This window comes from Atta cephalotes (genome assembly GCF_000143395.1).
Source record: "Atta cephalotes unplaced genomic scaffold scaffold00005, whole genome shotgun sequence".
NCBI lineage: Eukaryota > Metazoa > Arthropoda > Insecta > Hymenoptera > Formicidae > Atta > Atta cephalotes.
This window is the reverse complement of record NW_012130069.1, coordinates 240,739-262,044: the sequence shown is the minus strand read 5'-3', so window position 1 is coordinate 262,044 and position 21,306 is coordinate 240,739. Positions and strand designations below refer to the sequence as shown.

The 21,306-nt window shown below is 30.1% G+C and overlaps 1 protein-coding gene across 1 annotated transcript in view; it reads right to left on the bottom strand.

Annotated features, from left to right (window-relative positions):
- LOC105626216 (tachykinin-like peptides receptor 99D) overlaps window positions 1-21,306 on the bottom strand; it is a 53,836-nt gene that overhangs the window by 8,717 nt on the left and 23,813 nt on the right. The window contains exons 2-5 of the mRNA XM_012207522.1: window positions 20,367-20,585; window positions 16,392-16,542; window positions 3,708-3,904; window positions 377-522 (exon numbers count right to left, since the gene is read on the bottom strand). Coding sequence (XP_012062912.1) covers window positions 377-522; window positions 3,708-3,904; window positions 16,392-16,542; window positions 20,367-20,585 — 713 coding nt within the window. The remainder of the gene's footprint in view (window positions 1-376; window positions 523-3,707; window positions 3,905-16,391; window positions 16,543-20,366; window positions 20,586-21,306) is intronic.

Sequence of the window (21,306 nt, the reverse complement as noted above, 5' to 3'; positions counted from 1 at the left end):
ATATATATATATATATATATATATATATATATATATATATATGTATATATAATTTAACATGCGTTGCGAACGAGGGAAAAATCACGAGCCGGTATCTTCGATTCCATTAAATCAAGTATGTACTCGAGTGCTTGGAAGCAAGATATAAGCTTTGCTCGGAATCAGAACAATGATCAGAGCGAGGTGCAATTCCTGGCCATGACAACGTTGTCATGATCGACGTCCGCGAGAACGTCGGGGACCAAGTGACGTAAATCTATAGCTGATGTTCGCGCGTTCCCTTGGGCTAGGTCAGTGTCGTCGAAATGAGACTCTGACTCGCTCCTAGGCGTTGTGGAGCCGGTGGTGCAAGTGTGCTCCGAGAAGGTGCACGTACCATTCCGCGATATTCTGGTGTGCATGTCCGGGCTACCGGTGCAGCTGTATCTGGACGTCACGGCCTCCGAACGCGACAGAGACGGCTCCGACGTCACACGCACCCACGGGCACCAGAAGAAAAATTGAGCGAAGCCACGGCGGAATCTGCACAAAGTATGTTGGAGATCGATGGAATATATTACGATTCATTCTTAAAACTCATTAAACTTCAAGATACTTTTATACAATAAGTGCAGTTCAAGCAGCGTCGTGAACTGCACTCACTGCACCCATAACAAAGAAAGTCAGTCAGCTGTTTGCCGTACATAAACACGTTGTGCTGTACATGGACTTAATATAAACGTGTTTCTTTCTTTGATGATTTTCAATTATCGAATAATCAATCCTTTGTGATTGTCCTTTGTGATTAATTAATAAATCGGTTAATAAATTCCTCGTTTTATCAAGTAAGTGCAATTGAAGTGTCAACATGTTGAAACGTGACAATTTATAAAAGAAGAATCTCATTGTGAGAACGTGTGATTTGATATCTACGTATTTAAAGACATTTAATATTTGAGTGAAAAAAAGTGAATTACAAGCCGAGCACTTATTACTGTGTATCCAAATTTATTCCTCCGACTGTTTCAAGAAACTAGAACAAAATGGAATCATTGAATATCTACAAGATAATAACAATTTTATAATTAAGATAATAATAAGCTTTTAAAGTGTATTTGGCTTACGTTTTTGTTCAAATATTCACTCTTTGCTAAGAAACGCAATCACGTTTCTCATAAGACTTTTCATAAGTATGTAATAAATGCTACGCTAATAAATAAGCGCGACAGCGCAGATAAAATTGTTAGAGAAATTTTTGTAAAAGTGAAAAATTAGACAATAATTGCGTACTACAAGTATTGTAACGCCTATTGTAACGCCTTGACATATAATTAAGTCTAAATTTTCTGTACATCGAATTGTAAGAAACGCTCTTGGAATTCAACATAATTGTTTGATTTCTATATCAATAATAATTTTAATTATGTGCTTATCACACGTAATTATTGTCTAATTTCCCTCTTTTACTACATTTCTTTAACAATTTTATCAATGTAATTAAAAAAAAATTCGATACTCAAAGGGTTCAATATTCATTTTAATTTCATCTAATTCTAATTTATAATTTAACAAAATTAGCATATTTAAAATATGTGAAAGACAAAGAGATAAAATGTGTGAAAGACAAAATTAGTATAGTAGAGAGAAAAAATAAGAAGAAACGTATTTTTATAAACGTGTTGTCAATTGAAATGTTTGTCGCGACAATCAATTAAAAGTGTTAATGGTATTATTTATGCTTCTGATTGGTTGTCGTTGGTTGTGATAAACATTTCAACTGATAACAGTTGTTTGCAACGCATTGTAGAATGTCCTTAATCGTGAGCGCCGCTCCTGCCCGTCTTTTCTACACGGCCCGTGATATGCTATTTCTTCTTGTAATTTGAAAATTAAACTTCAGACAAAGTTTTTGCAAAAAAAATCGTCTTAGAATTAAGTCAGGAATATGATACTTTAAGAACAAATGTTTATTCTAAATCACTCTGTATATATATATATATATATATATATATATTTTTACTCCTCGCAGAAAATAAGTCTTTGAATAATTGTGATCATAGATCATAAAGTTTTCTCATATACAAATTACATTCTTTTTATGATACGCACGGATAAAGATTGATCTTTTAAGAAAAGAACGTTACCAAAATCATCTAATTGTTTCGGATGAAAAATCTCATATGCAATAGTATAGAGAAAAGGCTATATTTCAATTATTACATTATGATCTTATTGTTGCGCCGTTGTTATTATTCACCATCATTATAATCGTGGTCCAGATGTGGAAACACAATGATATTCGCGTGTCATACGTAAATGAATATTTATGATACCGAAGCATATTCTGTCGATAGCATGCGGAAAATTGAAATTGTGCGTTTGACCTGCGGATGCTTCGCAGCGAGGTGTTCAATGTATTATATTTCCATTTTATTGGTTTTGACGTTACATTTATTTTTTTTCACGTGTCAATAAATAGCAGCAATGCCGATGTTAACAAGAAATAAAACATGCACGCTGCGTGTGATATATAAGAGGAGATTTGAGAGAATTCCAACATGCACGCACGCACGTACGCACGCAGTTCGACTCTCGATACATTTCCATTCTCATTTGCGAGCAAAGCGAAATTATTTCAATTGCTCTCCGAAGATTCGCATGGCTTTTCTCAATGAACATATAGTAGATCGGTCGACGTTTACTGAACTGGCATGTGTTTGAAAACATATCCCTGCGATGCAAGTTCTATGACGACATAAATCGTTTATTTTGCATATATCGGAATCTTGGTTTGGTCGATCACATTTTCATTATCATGGATATTCAACATTCAAATTGATCGTTTATGTAAACGCTTTAATGGCAACGACATTACTTCCTGTTTCTATAATAACTTTGAGCGTTTCTCCATCCTTCCTTCGAGGTATCTCTAAAGTCGGATAAGCTTATCTTTTGTGTACTATATTGGATTAACTCTCGACAGTTCATCAAACACTCTCGATGAGGTAACGATTATCGATGAAATGAATCGTCGGCAATCGGGTCTTAACTAAGAACCTTACAAGATAAAGCTACACTATTGTACACTAAGTAAACCAAACTATTTTTACAAATCTTTGTAACTTTACATATACGTAAATACATCTGCCTTTGACTATTTTATATATCTTAATAACAAAGATAAAGTTATTAAAATAGATTAAGAAAGTTAACAAATACAATTTAAAAATTAATAAAATTTATACGTGACATTTTAACAAAATATAAGATATAAAAATGATATTTATAATAGAAACTCAAACTCATGTCGAGGATCTGCACTTTAAGAGCGATATTTTGTAGCGAAGACTTGTGTTTAATTTGTGTAGATCCACTAATTAACATAGAATAATTTAAGTTAGTCCTTGCTTATCGCGATGGGCAAACTTATGAAGCGAAGCACTGCGCGGTATTCAAGATGTTGAAGAGAGAAACTTTCGCGAACTCTGTTAACAAATGACGAGAGGATTCGTCGATACTGTATCTATGTATTTGCTTATCTTACGAAATTGGAGCTGCACAAGGATTCTCAAGAAATAATCTTTCCAATATATTACAATGCTGACATTATAAGAAAATTGAACTTCTGTTACAATATATTAAAATTGTTATATGTTTTGAAAAGCATTGCGAATAACAAAGCAAGAAGCAGTCGTTTTCACGTTCAAGTAGAGAAGCAAAAGTCTTACCTAGTATTCATCCAACAGTAAATTATAGGATTGTACATGCTATTGGACATCGCCAGCCAATATATGCCTAGAAAGACCTCCTGGATGTATGGTTCATTTGTAATCTCTGGCAGATAGGACGTCACTATGAAGTACATATGAAACGGAAGCCAGCACACTGCGAATATTACTACTACGACTATCATCATTTTTACGACCTGAAATATAAAGAAAAATCATATCAGTCAAGACATAAAAGGAACCAGTTTCTCCATGATTAATTCACTATAAAGTTAGACTTTTCCAATAAAAATAAAAACAACGAAGCTATTTTCAGTACCATAAAAATTTTATTGGAGAAAAAAGTTATATTATTTATATTTCACAATGAAGCTATCACAAAAGTATATTTTAAATAAATAAACTTAAATTCTTTTTTATACGTATTTACATTAAGATTTTCCCATAAAAGTCACATTAAATAATTAGAGATTATTGTTTTAAATTAAATTATACTTGAATGATATATATAATAAGAGAATAATCAGCTTATATGTTTCATATTTAATTAAATTTGGGAGATTATATTCTGCTCATTTTAATATGTGTAAATGATTATAATTATTTTATATTATAAATGTATTATATAAATGTATTTATATACGAATATGTAACGTATGATTTTATGCCGCCAAATTACCGATGATTTTAATGAAAACACCTGTTAGATTCGGTTTGTACACGCAATGCGCACTGCGAATGAGGATTCTCGTGATTATCAAGGGAGGTTTCCTATATTTATAATAATATTCTGTAAAACGTATCGAAATAATGATAAATAAAGCTAGCGATTGTTTCTATATGCTAGTTTCTACAAGCCAGTTTCGATTGGAAAATTATAATGAATACTTCTTTGAATTCTTCTTTTGCATTTTCTACAAAAAATTCTACAGGTGATTAAAGCCACGATAACGAAATGCTTGTAATATATCGATTTCTCCGCCGTTTTTGTTATTATCGCGAGATTCAATTTTGTCTTACCTTCTCTTCCGCATTATATTACAGTTTTGTCTGTTCGAAGAGGAATTCTCCTTTCCGTTGAAATTAATGATTTACTCAACTTCGCACAGGTATAGTTCTCGTAATCAGTTGAGGACAACTTATAGAGAACGGCTATTTGAGAAATAACTTAAATTGGATTTCTTGAGATAATTACGAGTTGTATTTTATTATCTTCTTTAGATAATTAAAAAGTAGATTTACATTCTCTCTGGGTACGTGATTTGCACTATGCATTACGTATGGACCTGGCAGCTAATTCCATTGTAATTTACAACAATGAATACCGTTCATCAATTCATATTCAAAAATATAATTTTGAGATTTCAGTGTAAGCACTTCGAAAAATTGCTTTAGTGCAGCGGACCATGATATTTCCTTCGAATATTTATGTCTGACCCTTGGCAAGTGTTTGAGATACATCCAAAGCACATTTTTATTGCTTCTATACGTTCTCTACAAAGTCAGATAAGAATTTGCATTTTTCTTTCTTTCTCGAAAAATCCACGATAATCGCACAGCGTTTTATTCGTGGCAATGAATTTTGAGTAGCTCTGTCTTTGTATAACTTATTTTTCCTTTTTCCATTCTTCCATCTATCTTTTTTAAATCCGCAAAAGTATACATTTCTTTAATCCATTTATGAATACATAAATGGATTTAAAAAAATAAAGAATTTTTTGCGTTATATATAACATAAGAATTTTATTTACGATATATATAATATAAAATTGCTCAAAATCTCTCATCTTAAAATGAAACTGAATTGAAAAAGATAAAAATTAAGAAATGATTGAGTTGAAATTAAGAAATGATTAATCTATATTTAATTACTTTTATTTTAAGGGAAGAATCAGAAAAATCGATCATTCGGAAAATCCGAATGCCGGAAGGGAATTAGTGGGTGGCATATTTCATCGCTATCAGCAGTGCCGATTCTTCCGTTAAAGCAATTAAGAGAATTGCTCTCTCTCGTCAGTAATGTTCTGAAATAACAGGGAAGAGATTTGATCTTATACAATTCGGCCCACGTGAACATCTTAGCCGATTTTTTTATTCGGAAAGAGAATGATTCTGCTGTCGCTGCTGCTGGGTAAGTATAATTAAGGCCAAGAGAAGTTCGTTTCAGCGCGTGTTGGCGTCCCGACGACTGGTCACATTATCCGACATCTCCTTTCTTCCTTGAAATGTCAGACTTTGCCGTCAGCTTCACTGTTAGTTTCTCTATTGTTCTCGTGAGTTTGTAGTAGCGCGCATTCATACACCAACGCATTTGACACGATCTCAAAAATCTTCTTTCTGCGAGATTTATAAATTGTTACAATGACATAACTACCATAAATAAAGAGGCATTACTTATTGTTTATATTATCGAGTCAAGTATATATATATATATATATATATATATATATATATATATATATATATCAAGTATATAAGGCACATTGAAAATATTTCAGATATTACATCTTCTTTATTTTCTCAATGACAAATTAATTAAATACCATAATAATGTATATATAGGGCCGTATATGTGATAACACAAACTACAGCAATTAAAGCCTTAAACGATTTAGCTGGATTTTAAATGCTTTTATGATTGTGTGTGAATTTATATACTACGTATGTAATCCTTTTTTCTTTTAAATGCGCGCCGAAATGATTTTTCGGTCTTGAAACGCTAATTCTACTAAACTACCTCAGTAATATCACGAGTTAAAATTGACTGAGCAATTTTAACAATTTTTTGATGAGATGCTTTGTATCTTCGAAACGATTTTAATTATGCTGAGTGACATGTTAAAATAGATTGTTTAAAGCTTTGCTAATTAATTAAAACATCACTGTTTTTTTTATCATTGTACGTTCAAAGGTATGACACAAAATTGGATTCTTGTTGTTCTTGCTTTTGGTAAACCTTAAGATTTCTATATAATCGTATTTCGATTGAGAATAAACTTAGCGGAAAGTAATTCTGAAATATGATACTGTTTAGTAAATAGATCTTGATATATAGTTAATTCGATGTTTGTTACTTCGTATTTGCAATCACGATTTAATCGAAGAATTCAGAAAATTTGTTTTTTTTCTTAAATATTTTATTTCAAAAATCAATTTTTAAGAAAAATTTATAATATGTGTATATGTATATAATAGTTTTTAATCGTATAATATTACTTATGATTTGAAGATTTGAGAAGAGAGCAATTACTTATGTCAAAAACTTGATTCAAATAATTTTTTTATTTTTATCAATTTATTTAGGTAGAATTATATATCATTTAGAGTCTCTCATTAAAAAAAATAGTTAAATAATTCGCGTGTAATAATTTAAATTTGCTCTTAGTAATATGTATTTATATAGTAACAATATATATATATATATATATATATATTTATATATATATATATTTATATATATATATTAATTTGTTGAATTTACTAAATGAACTAATAATTTAATGGTACAAAACTGTTTTGTATGATGTTTATAGATTTTTTGTAGTTAGAAATAGAACATTTTGTTACCGGAACAAAACGAATAATATATATCTCTCACTTTCTACAAAGTGAAATTATTAATATTTAGTGTTTTTGAATTTTCTTAGCTTATCAGAAATATATATTAATATTTCTATAAGTCGTGACTATGTATTAGAGATCAGACTATGTATTAGAGATTGAGATTGAGATTGAGACTAAGATTAAGATTGAAGATTGCTCAATCACACTATAAATTGTATCCAACAGCAGTTAAGATTTAGTCAAACAATACCCATAATATTGGACGCTTCGTGGCATATTCATCAAAGCATATTCTTTCTCTTTAATCCACATTTCTATTTTCGGAGGCATTTTTCACATATTTTCATTAATTAATTGAATTATTAATGTACTTTTTATAACTTTTTTAACGTATTTGTACATATACAAATATACGGTAAAGTTAATCATGTGAGATTAGTCATGTGACTGAAATACTGGAAGCTTATTGATTAAAATTGAGATTGAAGATTGGAAAAATAGACGAAGCCCTATATTTCAATCTGCAATCTCAATTTCGGCCTGTTCTCATTGATCGAACGTCAATTTTAATCTTAATCTTAATCTCAATCTCAATTTTCAATACATAGTCTGATCACAGCTTTAGAGCAATTGAGATTACTAATTACTCGAAAAAAATAGTTACCATTTGATTGATTATAGTGTGCAACAACCGAGACGTCCACTAAATTAGTTTCTAATCGTTTCGGTTTTATACAGGTAGACGTTGAATTTCTCTTATGAAAAGACACGCCATCTCTGGTAGCTCCGCGAAACGCTCCTTGTTCTACCATAGTGGATTATTTTGTTGAAATTATTAAAAGAATACTTATTTTGTGATAGTAACCAAATCTCATATTATTATTTACAAAACGTAAGTAATCAAATAAATTTGTATTGTTAAATAAAAAAATTTTATTCATCTAACAAAAAAATATTTTATTTTGTTATTTTAACAAAATAATCCAATGATAATCGGTCATTTGTAAATAATTCTCTTTTTTTGTTACCATTATTATATCTTTTTTCTCAGTGGATACAACATTTTTTTTTAGTGTACGAAATGTAGTCGTGAAAAATATTAGACGACACTTATTTTATGATTATTGCAGTAAGCTCTTATTAATGCGTAGTTAAAACCGTATGAATGTATCAAAACGATTATCTCGAAGCAAATATTTCATGTGGTTTATTTGAAATATGAGACTCAGAACGAGACAGAAAATAGGAATTATAATTTATGTTTGGCGATATTTGCGGACAATCATCACAATGTTTACCGATGTTTAAATCTTATATTGCATTTTAAATATTTAGATATAATTTACCAATTTGTGATAGCGCGAAGTAATATACAGACTCGCTGGATCGAATTATTGAAATAATGAGAAATCGCATTATATTGAGCATGTACGAATAATTTAAATGAATAATTAATTTAAAGTGAAAAAAAAAACAGAATACTTAAATACAATTACTTTTCAGAATATGTTAAATGCTACCGTGGAGAATGGGGTTTGGATGAATGTATTTATTTTGATACGCAAGGCTGTTGCGCCGTAGTAGTCATATTATCATTCACACGGTGCGGTAATTAGCGAGATTCAAGTTGGAAGATAGCGTTTGCATACTTACTATTCTGTATTAAAGACTAATAAGAGTTTGGACACGAATATTTTGCAGGATTCTAGTTTTAGCAAAATCAGCGAAAAAGAACATACGTTCACTATTTCTTTCTCTTTCTATTCTGTTTCTATTCCTCTCTCAGGAGTTACTAAAAAATGCAGACCAACCAAAACTGCACTGGAAAGAAAGTTTGATAATAACTATCAAATGTTTAATAAAATAAATGTTAAGAATATAAATAAACTAAAATAAAACCAAAAATTATTTAATTAATATTATATAATACAATTTAATTTTTTATAAATATTAAATATTATACGGTAATTGTTTAGTAATACTTACTAAACATTTAGATAATTAAAATTATTGTTTATTATATAAAACAAACATTTAATAGTTATTACTAAATTTTTTTCAGTGTGCTTGTCACATGTCCAAACTTTTATATAAAGGATCTCTAATTCGTATAATAAAATGTGTATCGCGTTCGAGTGCTACGCAAAGTATGATTATTTTATTATTGTGATTGCTAATATGCGAGATTAATCACATTTTCACAAATATCGTATTACAGAAGTACGGACGAATCAACTGAGAGGAGGACCTGGGAGACATCCGATAATGGCGGAATAACTGTAAGGTAAGTAAATTGTTATCTCTTATTTAACTTGTTAACTACGAAAGGAGTTGTTTATAATCGTATTATATGCGCGGGTCATATTTATTCTATTAAATATTATTCTAGTCATTACTGTAATTTACATGTACTTATTTCTACTTCATAGTTCAACGTAATTCCGTCGTAACCACAGCTCTATCTCTGCGAGCGTACGTATCGTATCGGTGAGTAATATAATATTATTTTATTAAGATAATAGATGGTGAAATTATGTATATAAGATATGTATAAAATATAAAAGTATATGAAGATTAAGAATGAAAAAGAATATAAATAAGTGAATATCTTAATAAAAATTATATCTATTATAACTTCAGAAAAGAAGAAATTATTGCAAATATTTAATCTTAAAATTGTATAAGCACTATTGAATATTTTATAGAGAAATTGGTAATATTTTCAGAAAGAAAAGCAAACGCGGACATCATGAAGACATATATATTTTATTTAATTAATTTTTTATCATAAAATTTTAAGTAGATTATCATAGAATTTAATTTTTATTAGATTTTATTGCTCAACTTATTAAAAATAAGAAAAAAGAAAATAGATAGAATGAAATTATGATGAGCAAAAAATTTTCTGATATATTTAATTTAGGGAAGAGAGAATATAAAATTTTTATTTAAATTTCGTTACAGTTCTTCTTCTCTCGTGAACAATGAAAAATAAAGGAAAAACAAGATATTTACGTAAAATAAATGAAAAAATAAAAATAAACTGTTTAAAAATAGGGAAGACAATAGAAAAAAATTGTGGAAAAATATACGTTACTTTATATATTTTTTCTTCCCAGATATTTTTTAAAAATAAAATTTAAAATCAGCGTTTTCAAGATAAAATATTAATTATGAGATTTAAAGATTAAATAATAATTATTAATTAAATATTAATTATATATCAGTACACATAAATATTATATGTACTGATACACAGAATTTAACAAAATTATTTTTAGATCTATATATAGCTCATTTTTTGGTACTTTAGCAAATTATTTCTCTTCCTTAATATATGAACATAATTAAAAAACGAATAAAAAATCATCTATTATCAAATAGTATATTCCAATCATTTATATGTAATATCATATATAATAGAAAATAATAGCAAATTGCTAATTTTATTTTTTTTTAATAAATGAAGCAATTTTATATTTTAATTTTTTATATCTATATTCTTATCTATATTCATCGTTTTGATTTTATATCACTTAAAACAATACATTTATAGTACTACAAGCTCCAATTATCTCATCATATATACAACATCGCGAAATATTCATGTAATAGATATTTTAATGACGTCAGGTTTCACGAGTGTAATTATTAACTTCTTATATTCAATTTAATATCTTCAACTGATTTAATGGAAATGTAACTATTGAACGATTTTGTCTTATATAAAATATGAGACTTTATTTTGAGCATCATTTCATTTAATGCGCATTTTTTAGACAAAATTCATATAACAATTAGAATTAAATTAATCACTTGTATAGACACGTGAAACAAAATACAAAGGTTATTTCAAGAGTTGCAGGTATATACGTAAATGTATTCTAAATGTATTTACGCTTTAAGTTCAAGAGCGACATTCTGAGGAGTTTAAGTACTTTATCTCTACGGGTTTATGTTTCACGCGCATACTTTGCATACATTTAAAATTTCGCATCATAAATAGCTTTTTAAATTTTGAAGAGCGCGTCTATAATTACTGAGAAACGCGAGAAAAATATAACAGCCGTATAATGAATTGAAGGTTTGCGTTTGACAGCTTTGGCTTTGCTCCATTCGTATGTAAATCTAACGTGGAGAACGTTTGTGTAATTTGTAAACCGAATAGCGCTGAGCAAAGCACTCTCTACTTTTGAATAAATTTTAATGAAACCTAACGAGAAATTTTCTGAAGATGCAAAAAGGAAAGATATTAAGAATATCTCTTCACAGAATGTATAGATGTAGGAATTGTGTGCGTCAATTGAAGCCATAACATTTTCATCGTAGTAACTATAATGTCAATAAAAATCGCAGCACAAACTTTTGCATAACGCACAATGCGCATAAAATAGTGTATAAAAAATCAACGAATTAAAATTCCTCTTTTCCGTAAAATGGAAGGAAAGGAAACATTCTGGTTGATTTTTTTATGCATTATGCATTATATGTTATGTAAAAGTCTGCTACGACAGTCTGCCTACAGATACGGAATCATTTGTCCAATTATTATAGACTGAAACTCGTATTTGTACACAGATAAGTTTTGTAATGGACGTGAGAACTCGTAACGCGCGTATGCGTATCATTAGCGATCGGAACATGCGTCGATACGTATGCGACGCGATGGAGCAGACGTCACCTAATCGAAATTCAATGCATCTCCACTCGAATATACTGAGGAGGCCCGCTTAATTAGATTCTACTAATATACCGTTACAATCCTCCGCGGATCTTTTAATTAAAAGTAGACACGTTATCTCTTTCTTTTATTAATTAAACGGAAGAAATTTTATAGATTGTTTAAAACAGAATATTGAGAAATGTTTTATGATTGTGTGTACGAGTATTTAATATTTTGATCAAATTATGCATTGTAACATGAAATTCTTGCTTCCTATTTATTTTGAGATTATTTTATATAATAATATTTGAAAATATAAATTTTATATTGTAGTAATGTTTTTAAAAACAATGAAATAGAATTAAGTTATTACTTTATTCCTACACTATGAGCAAGCAAGACTTAGAATATCGGAATCTAAATCATAAACTAAAAGCAGTGCTTAAAGAAATTTAATATTGAAAAGTAGTGATTAATTATTTATTTTGAATTAAAAAAGCACTGTTATTTAATGCTTTAGTACTCAAAATAAGTAATTTTTAATAAAAAATTGGATTTTTTTAAAGGTAGAAAGTTGAGCAATTAAATTCAAACGATAAGTTAAGTCGTGGCTTTACTATTTTTTTATTGAATTTTGTAATTTTATTATTTTTATTATACTTTAAATACTCTTTGAGTATTTAAAAGGCAAGGTTGTTACAATGATTAATTACTACAATTATGTTTACTACATTAATACTACAATTATTTTTACAATAGACGTAAATTTCAGAAAAATCAGTATGCCAACGTAATTTCCAATACCAAACATTTCTTTGAAGAGTATAAAAGAGTATAACTATATAAATTTCAGTTTGATAATTGATCAATAATTATAATTTAATAATTCTGAATCAGTATCAAATGTTTTTAAATTGTACACGTTTCTATTAAGAAGATTTCAACGGGAAATGCATTAAGAATATATATATTACGCATTTGTAATTTATATACATAGCTGTGCGTAATTAGCAGAAATGAATTAAGAATTCAGTCTCTTTTACAATATAAATATTCGAGAAAATATGCAATTATTCTTCTTGCACTCGTATCGATCGCTTCGTTGCGAATTCATTACGTCCATTTAGGACGATCATTTTTATATCCGATAATTACATTCCATTTATTCTCTTCTCCGCAATCACTCTACTCGATTAGATAGTATCTCAACATTAATTATGTGCGGTTAAATCGCATATATATATATATATATATATATATATTACCATGCAAAATTTAAATATTGAAAAAATATTTATTACATTTATCACTATTTCACATTTATCGTATTCCATTTAAAAAATTGCAGCTGCAATATTTGCAAGAATAAAATAGAAGCAGCAGCGTTGGCCGAAAAATAGAAACTTATACCTAGTCATTTTTCACTCCGTTCGGACCGCAGATCACAAACGATAGACAATAAACGCTTTTGTCGGCAATCGATATCCGGCATGTATCACTAACATGTTAAAATACACATATTTTTCTCTGAAACAAAGGGATCATCCCCCGAGGGCCGCTTCTCTTTCCTTTTTTCCTTTTTCTCTCTTTTTGCGACCAAAAATCAACTAAGCATACCAGTGTGTTACTGTAGAGAATAGATGGAACTTTCCCCTCAAACTTTATTGACCGAAAGTTGGGAGAGTTAAAGTCTAAGTGTCGGAAATAGAAGTCCATGAAGATGCAGACCGGGATTCGTCTAATTACGAATTATGGCCAGACTTTAGATTTGAGCTGCCTTCTCTGAGATATTCGTAGCAGGATAATAACTCGGAATATCTCACGTACACTTGCGATCTTTGCTTCCTCGTTAAGCTTGCAAATAGTCATTGCACATTGCGTTTAAGACTAATTGGGAAGGCATTTTTTAGCTTCCATACCATCGAATGAAAGTCGTGTTATAATCACATTTTTTTCATTTCGGACGCAGTAAAAAAAATTGGACGAAAGGAACAGAAAAAAATTATTAGTAACATTGAGATACAACTTTTTAAAACGCTTGTAGACGTTTGCGAAAAATGTTTGATGCTTGAAATTAATTTTTATTGTCCTTACTATTAGAGCGAAATTTCTACTTTCATTCTACATCCAAAAAAATTGTGTATCTTATCTGAACATTCTGTACATCTATTGTATAATTTTTTTACCAGCGTGGTAAGTGAGTACTTTTAAATCTTTCTTTGTTATAAAAATCTTTCTTTGCGATCTGTGAAAGTCTGCGCATTCATTCATCATACAGGCAGTAAAAATTACCATAATGATTTATTATGATAAGAAAAGACAAAGACGTATTTCGGATTTTTTGCGAGAACACGATTCTCGTTGCTATGGATATTATTGAAGAATCGCTGATGTTCATAAAGGAATTATTCATAAAGGAAGAAAATCATTGGATAGCTGCTCCCCGCAGCTACTAAAACGATAAGCCAAGTTTACGAGGGTTGGATAAAGGCAATATTATCAGGCTGCTGAATATTATCGTTTTATATATGAATCTTAATGCCGTTCACATGCGTATTCCCTGGATTTCTGAATTTGATGTATATGTATTAGTCGATTATGTAGCATTGTTCACATTTGCATTCGTATAGGTTTACATTTTGCCATAATTATCAACACGCAACCTTCCTAATATTCGCAGATCGCAGATGCTATATGTCTCTTCTCCGAAAACAAATATAATTTATAATACTCTATAATAATAATTGCATTAAGGCATGGCATTCACGCAAAAATCAATAATCTTTCATTAAAAATTTTGAAAATATGTACTTTTATGTTATTTTAAATGTTGAATTTAATAGTGTAAAAATAAATTAATAAAAAAATTTTTTTTCCATTTTTTTGAAAAAAATTTGACAAACAATTAGATCGTAAAATCCATACCATAATTTGTTGGATATCTCTCATATAATATGTAGAAAAATATGAGTCAAAAAGTTAAACTTTTTTCATTGTTATAAAATTTTTCTTGAAAAATAAATTTTTATTTTTTCAATATCCGTGTACTTAACATTGTATTTCACTGATATTCTCTTTATATAAATATAATATAAATATAATTCTTGGTCGCATGCGGTTCGACTCACATGAGCACCGTTGTATAGATATTTGATAATCAACAAGAATGAAATGCTATATAAATAGCATCATAAATAGCGTATCGTATCATTAATCGTCTAATTGTAATTAGTTGGCCCACTCTAAATAACTAAAATTTAAAGCTGTTCCAGTGTTGCTCTTATAACTGTGTAATTACAAATATTGTACAGGGTATTCGAAAAGAACTCTGGGATCTCCTTATAATCTCCAAAAGCACTTTCTGGAAAATGAAATCCAATAAAAGTAGGAGTTATGAAGGACTATCTTTTGGTAAATAATTGTTTGAATAATTGTTTGAAGGTCGCATAAAGTCGATAGTTAAAACCTTTTGATGTTGTTCAGAATTATGTCCTGAATATTTATCGAGATCAAAGTTATTGGAGATTGTTCCTCTTATTTTCATTTTTACGTAAAAGTGAAAATTTTTGATACAAAAAATGAAAATAAGAGAAATAATCTCCAATGTGTGGCCTTGAACTTAACAAATATTATCTGATCCCGGACAACATTTAAGGGAGAGTATTCACGCAAAAATCAATTACAAGTAATCTTTCATTTAAAATTTTGAAAATATAGAGGAATAACTATGAAATGAATTATACGATCGCTATCGGTAGTTTCTTGCTGTGCGATGTGTCAATAAACGCATAACACTATTTTCAATGGATATTCAATGGATATTGAAATGATATTGCATTAATTGACGAGATAATTAGATGTAAGATGCAATACTGTTGTAATAATTACAGAATTCCTTTTGTGAATATGAAATATTTATGATTTATTTATCATCTTGTAAGGGAAATGAGGCAATATTTATTTCTTTCTCGGCACAACGAACAAAAGACTAGAACGTAAATTGAAATTGTCTAAAGTTCCATCTAAACTTAATTAATTGAAATAGTTCGATTTTGACCGAGTGAGAGCGTAAGATAAAGAACGTGCACGAGATTACTTACAATCAGTTGAATCACTTCGTGTAAATACGTTACAAGTACTGACACGACATTGCACTTTAATTACTTAAACGAACACAAGAAATGTGTAACAATTTCCAACATGAATTTATGAAATTTATTAACATCCGTTTCTTCGTTCATGAAATATTTAAAAGCAACGATTTTATTCCCTTTCTGATCAAATACAGTTGAGATGAAAAAAAAATACAAAATGGGATGAGAGAGAGAAGAACTTAGAAGAATCGCGTAAGCACTTTCACATCGCATACGCGTCTTTCCACTTTAAATCACTTTTCGATCGAGAAAGCAATTTCAGCGTCTAAACTATGCGCGGATATTAATTCATTCTATACATACCCTTCGTTTGCTCCGAATATTTTCGAGCTGTCTGGCTGTGGCCTCCCCGATGCTTTGCGAGCCCCACAATTCCAGGCCAACCCTGGCATAAGTAAATGTCATGGATCCGATTGGTAAAAAGTATGTCAATATCATGAAAATAACGTTGTACCTGAAAGTCAATTAAATTTCTATCACCTCATAAGAACAAATTTATTTGATGTAATATCGAGCATCGTCTATTCTATGAAGTGTTTCAGGAATCGCGTACTTTCTCCTAAGATTCTTTAAGGAAACTAAAGCTTTCTGTTCTATAAAAAGTGCTCAAGGCTTCATTATTCAGTTGACATCAAAACTTAAAGTACTTTCATGCTTTAATAGTTTTAAAAGATTTAAACAGATAAGAAAGATTTTATTTTTTCCAGTTGATTTCACTTTTCTTCCTAGTTAATTTTACTTTTCTTTAACAGAAATGAATTTAAGATTTAATTATTCTTAAAATCGAAAATTAAAAATGGAAATTCGAAAATAAACTACGCACAGGTTTTTGAAACATCGATTTTAGAATTATTATAATCGAAAGCGATTAATTTATTAATAAATTTATTATTATGAAATTCATCACACATGCGGATATTTCACAATTGCGTATGTTTGACCTAATTTGTGGTTTAGACAATCAAATTTAACTAAAACTAGTATTTCAGAAGTCGCAGGTGTTATTCGTGCATTTTAGCACTTTCAACGTAAATTTACATTGAATGGTGCGAAAGGCAATGGCACGTTATGCTCAAAGGGAGAATGAAAATAACGTGATACCGCGGTTTCACGGACACATTTTTGTTCAGAAGTATTGTGGCGCGTAACTTCTTCCAAAGTGCATGCTAAATGTGCCAATTTAATGCCGAATGAAAATAATACATGATCGATTCGGTAGATGCACGATGGCACCAGTCACGATGGCTGATATTATGCAAGTGCACATATTATTAGACTTAATGAACCGACCAATGTGTGAATGTTTGATGTTGTTTGTTGACAAAGTTATCGATGGCATTATCAAGTCGTAATTGGACAGGAGAATTAAATTGAACTCACGTTTCGAACATGAAAACTCATGTGTAATCATTTATATGTAGGTATATACGTGGCTAATGATAATCACGTAATTGTCATTAAATAGCAGGATATAACGACTTGCAATGTGAAATTTATGGAGAGGGAACAGTTAAATAAATTACACGTAACGTATATATAGTTACAAACTTTCGATGGAATTTAAGATAGAATGCAAACGGAATTTTAAAGTAAGTTTACAAGTTTTTAAAAGTTCATTAAAGTATTGCGCGAACGGCATTTTAAGAAAGAAAGAATCTTTTAATCCTTTATTACGCAATCAATTAGTTTAATTTGCATTGAAAGGCTGAAAGACATGATGACTAAATTATCAAGTTCGTGTTTTTATCACTAATGCCAACACCGTAATTTTTGCGGATATAATCCTATCTACATGCATTAATTATGACAATCCGAAAGCGATGCTAACGGCTGTTAATTTTCTAACGGAACATTTAGCTCGTCATGATGAGGACATCATGATGAAACGAACTTAGCATTAGGATTATTAACAAACGATAATGAATTGATCAATGGATTATCGCGTTCGCTGTAATCAGATTACGAGGTGTCGCAAGCTATTATACAACAATCGAAATTTCCGATTCCACGTTACACTTGGAAAACCGGTGTTTATTTCGAACGAATAAAAACTACTGATGCATAAATTCATCAGATTATACTCGCGTAGTTCCAATTTAGAATACTCTATGCGAATTTAAATCGTGAAAGTCCGTGAAAGCTAATCATCGGCAGTAATGAATGAGCAAATCCAGTAGCAAAGCAGAATATTCGAGAAACGATCGAATAGCGTTATTTATTACAATGATACTGATATTTGTATAAATTTGTTTCCGCTACAATAATACTGATATTTATACAAATTTGCTTAAGGATTATGCGAGGATTAGATTACATTATGCTTGGAAATGTACCGCCCGGAAGAAGAAAATATATTCGAAAAATTTTAAGAATATCGAGTAAGCTAATCTTATATCATATAAGATCATATAAGATTACATGTAGATTGACTCAAATATGAAATCGCATTTAATAAAATTGTGCACATTGAGAGCAGGTAAGTTGTGGACGATACATAAGTTCATGGACGATAATCGTTTAATATTAATTCATAATGGTTATAATTGTTTTTAAAATAATATATAAATTTGGATGACTAATTCGAAATAAAAAAAGTCCTTATTTTTAATTTTTTTCTTCATTTTTAAATTTTTTTACTTTTTTTGTTGATTAACTTTTCTTTTTTTCCAATAACTTGATATGTAGAAAGAATAAATGTAAAAAAATGGATATTATATTCCTATTTATGTATGCAATATTTGTTTATTCATTTATTCTTATTATTTAGTCATTATAGTCTCCTGATAATTTCAGAATTTACGACTGCAATTAATCTTCATTAATTTAACACGTTTGAAATAATTATGATAATTATAGAACATTATCGTATTGCATTGTAAACCACACCTTTGTAAGGTGTGGCTTATAATGAATTTTACACGTAGTAACATAAATTTTCTTTCCCGTTTCTTTATTTGTCGATGTGTATCGCTTTGTTGTTATTCCAAGCGTGCGACTAATTATAAGCTTATAATTGATATATGTATAAAGAAAAATTTCGAAAAATTAATTTCATAAATACTTTTATATCGAGCTATTGATGAAAAAATGTGAAACTATATTTTGAAACTATACTTTTATTACGCTTCGAATAAGTAAAGAGACGAGGGGCGAAATAATACGGAAAGCTTGGTGTCGTGCGAATCTTCTAATCTCGCAGAATAGAAGAGATTCTTAGGCTAGAGATTATAGAACGATGGATAGAATCGCGTGAACTTGGATTAAGCATAAGTTATTTTAGGAACAACTGTTCGAAACTGTATTTATATCAGGATTAGAATTCTCCTGATTATCGCACTACGGGCGTCGCCTATGCGTGATTTTAGTGATTTTACATGTCGTGCTATGCACGATAGCACCGAGCTCTGGGTATACTGTCTGAATCTTTCAATTAGGAAACAGCACACGCTCCGAAGCGAGTACGTTTTCGCAGACTTATCTTAATGGACGATCGCACGAAGCGAACGCAAATGTGGAACAATTCAGATTTTCATCTGTAATTACAATCCGATCAAAGCTTGAAAGATTTAATCGCGCGTGATAGGAGTAAGTATTTTGAAGACACGCGATACATTTACGATGCACCGAATTGAAGGTATTATTAACTCGATTTATCGCCTCTCTTATCGCAGGAACCTAGAAACACTTCATAGTAAAATGAGAGACTCATTAGAACAGTACAATAAACATGGCACACACTGCAAGATACACGTTCATGTACGTAAGAGACAAACCAATTGTAATTAGTCATGACCGGCAGGCGCAATCGTTTAACGATCATAAATTATAAAATAATTGGTGTAATAGTATTGCGTGGATATATATGTGTATATGAGGTAACGATACTTTTATGGATCTTCGGAAAGTGATCGCTTTTATCTTTCGTGACTCGTTTAACTGTACGCTATAAAAAACGCGAATGGTAAAAATGTGTTTAACTACAGTAACTTATATGTATACGCGCGAACGCGTATTGTGGATCTTTGCGAGGTATTCAGACGATCTTAAACACGTTACTGTAGTATTCGATCAAAATCGAAATAAAGAAGCCTTACTTACATCTGCACAATAATAATAATAATAATAATAATAATAATAATAATAATAATAATAATAGAAACAAATCGATTAAATTAGGGAAATAAATTTTTGTGAAAGATCAGACGAATGCAAATATATAGAAATAATTAAGGAATACATTTTAGAAATATGTATTCATTATTAAAACGTTTCGCTTACAAATATTCATCGTAGCTGAGTCCATTATCGTCTGTGTTCGGCCAATCGCTGTAGCAGACGACGCGGACTTCGCCATTCATGAAGTTCTGAGTGTACGTGGTGTAGAAAAGTAACATCGGTAAAGATAAAATTGCCCCGATGATCCAAATTATGATTGCGACGCACAATGTCGCCTTTTTCCCCATACGTGGTTTCAAAGGATTCACGATGGCCATGTACCTAAAACAAGTCCATATTTAATTATAAATTATAATTATAAATAATTATAATTCTGGTGCAATAAATAAAGAATTTGGTCATAAGAACAGGCTGTATAATTAAAACGATTAGTATTCTTGATTATGAATTAAATTAATTTGATCAAAAAGATAAATTAAAAGACAATTTAAAACATTTTATTTAAAAAGACTTTTGTTTTTTAAAATGTACATGAAAAATAAGCTTGTTACGGATATGAAATTAACAATACAATCCATATTACTTAAAATGTCAAAATATATTATTATTTTTATCAAAATAGAATTATCCTGAGAGTTGCGGAGCGTTTACGGTGTCGGAATCTCAGACGACGTTTTTCATCATAAAGTCTCCGGATGATAAGGGCAGGCTACATCGTGGAGAGTAATAGATCAGGCACACGCAGCGTCAGCTTTTTTCTCCGAGATGAAACGAGAGCGGAGATCGTGCGCGGGCAAAAATATCTCAAACGAGAAAAACGTGAAAGAGATGCAATAAGAGACCTAACGATATCATAATGTTATGGTCGCGATAGTGAAATCATGTTTGCGACTGATGCACTCGCGCCGGGTGGATGGAGCTTTCAGAGCCGCCGAAGGCAGGGCTGAGCACACTAGTACACACATATATATATATATATATATGTGTGTGTGTGTGTGTGTGTGTGTGTGTGTGAGAGAGAGAGAGAGAGAGAGAGAGAGAG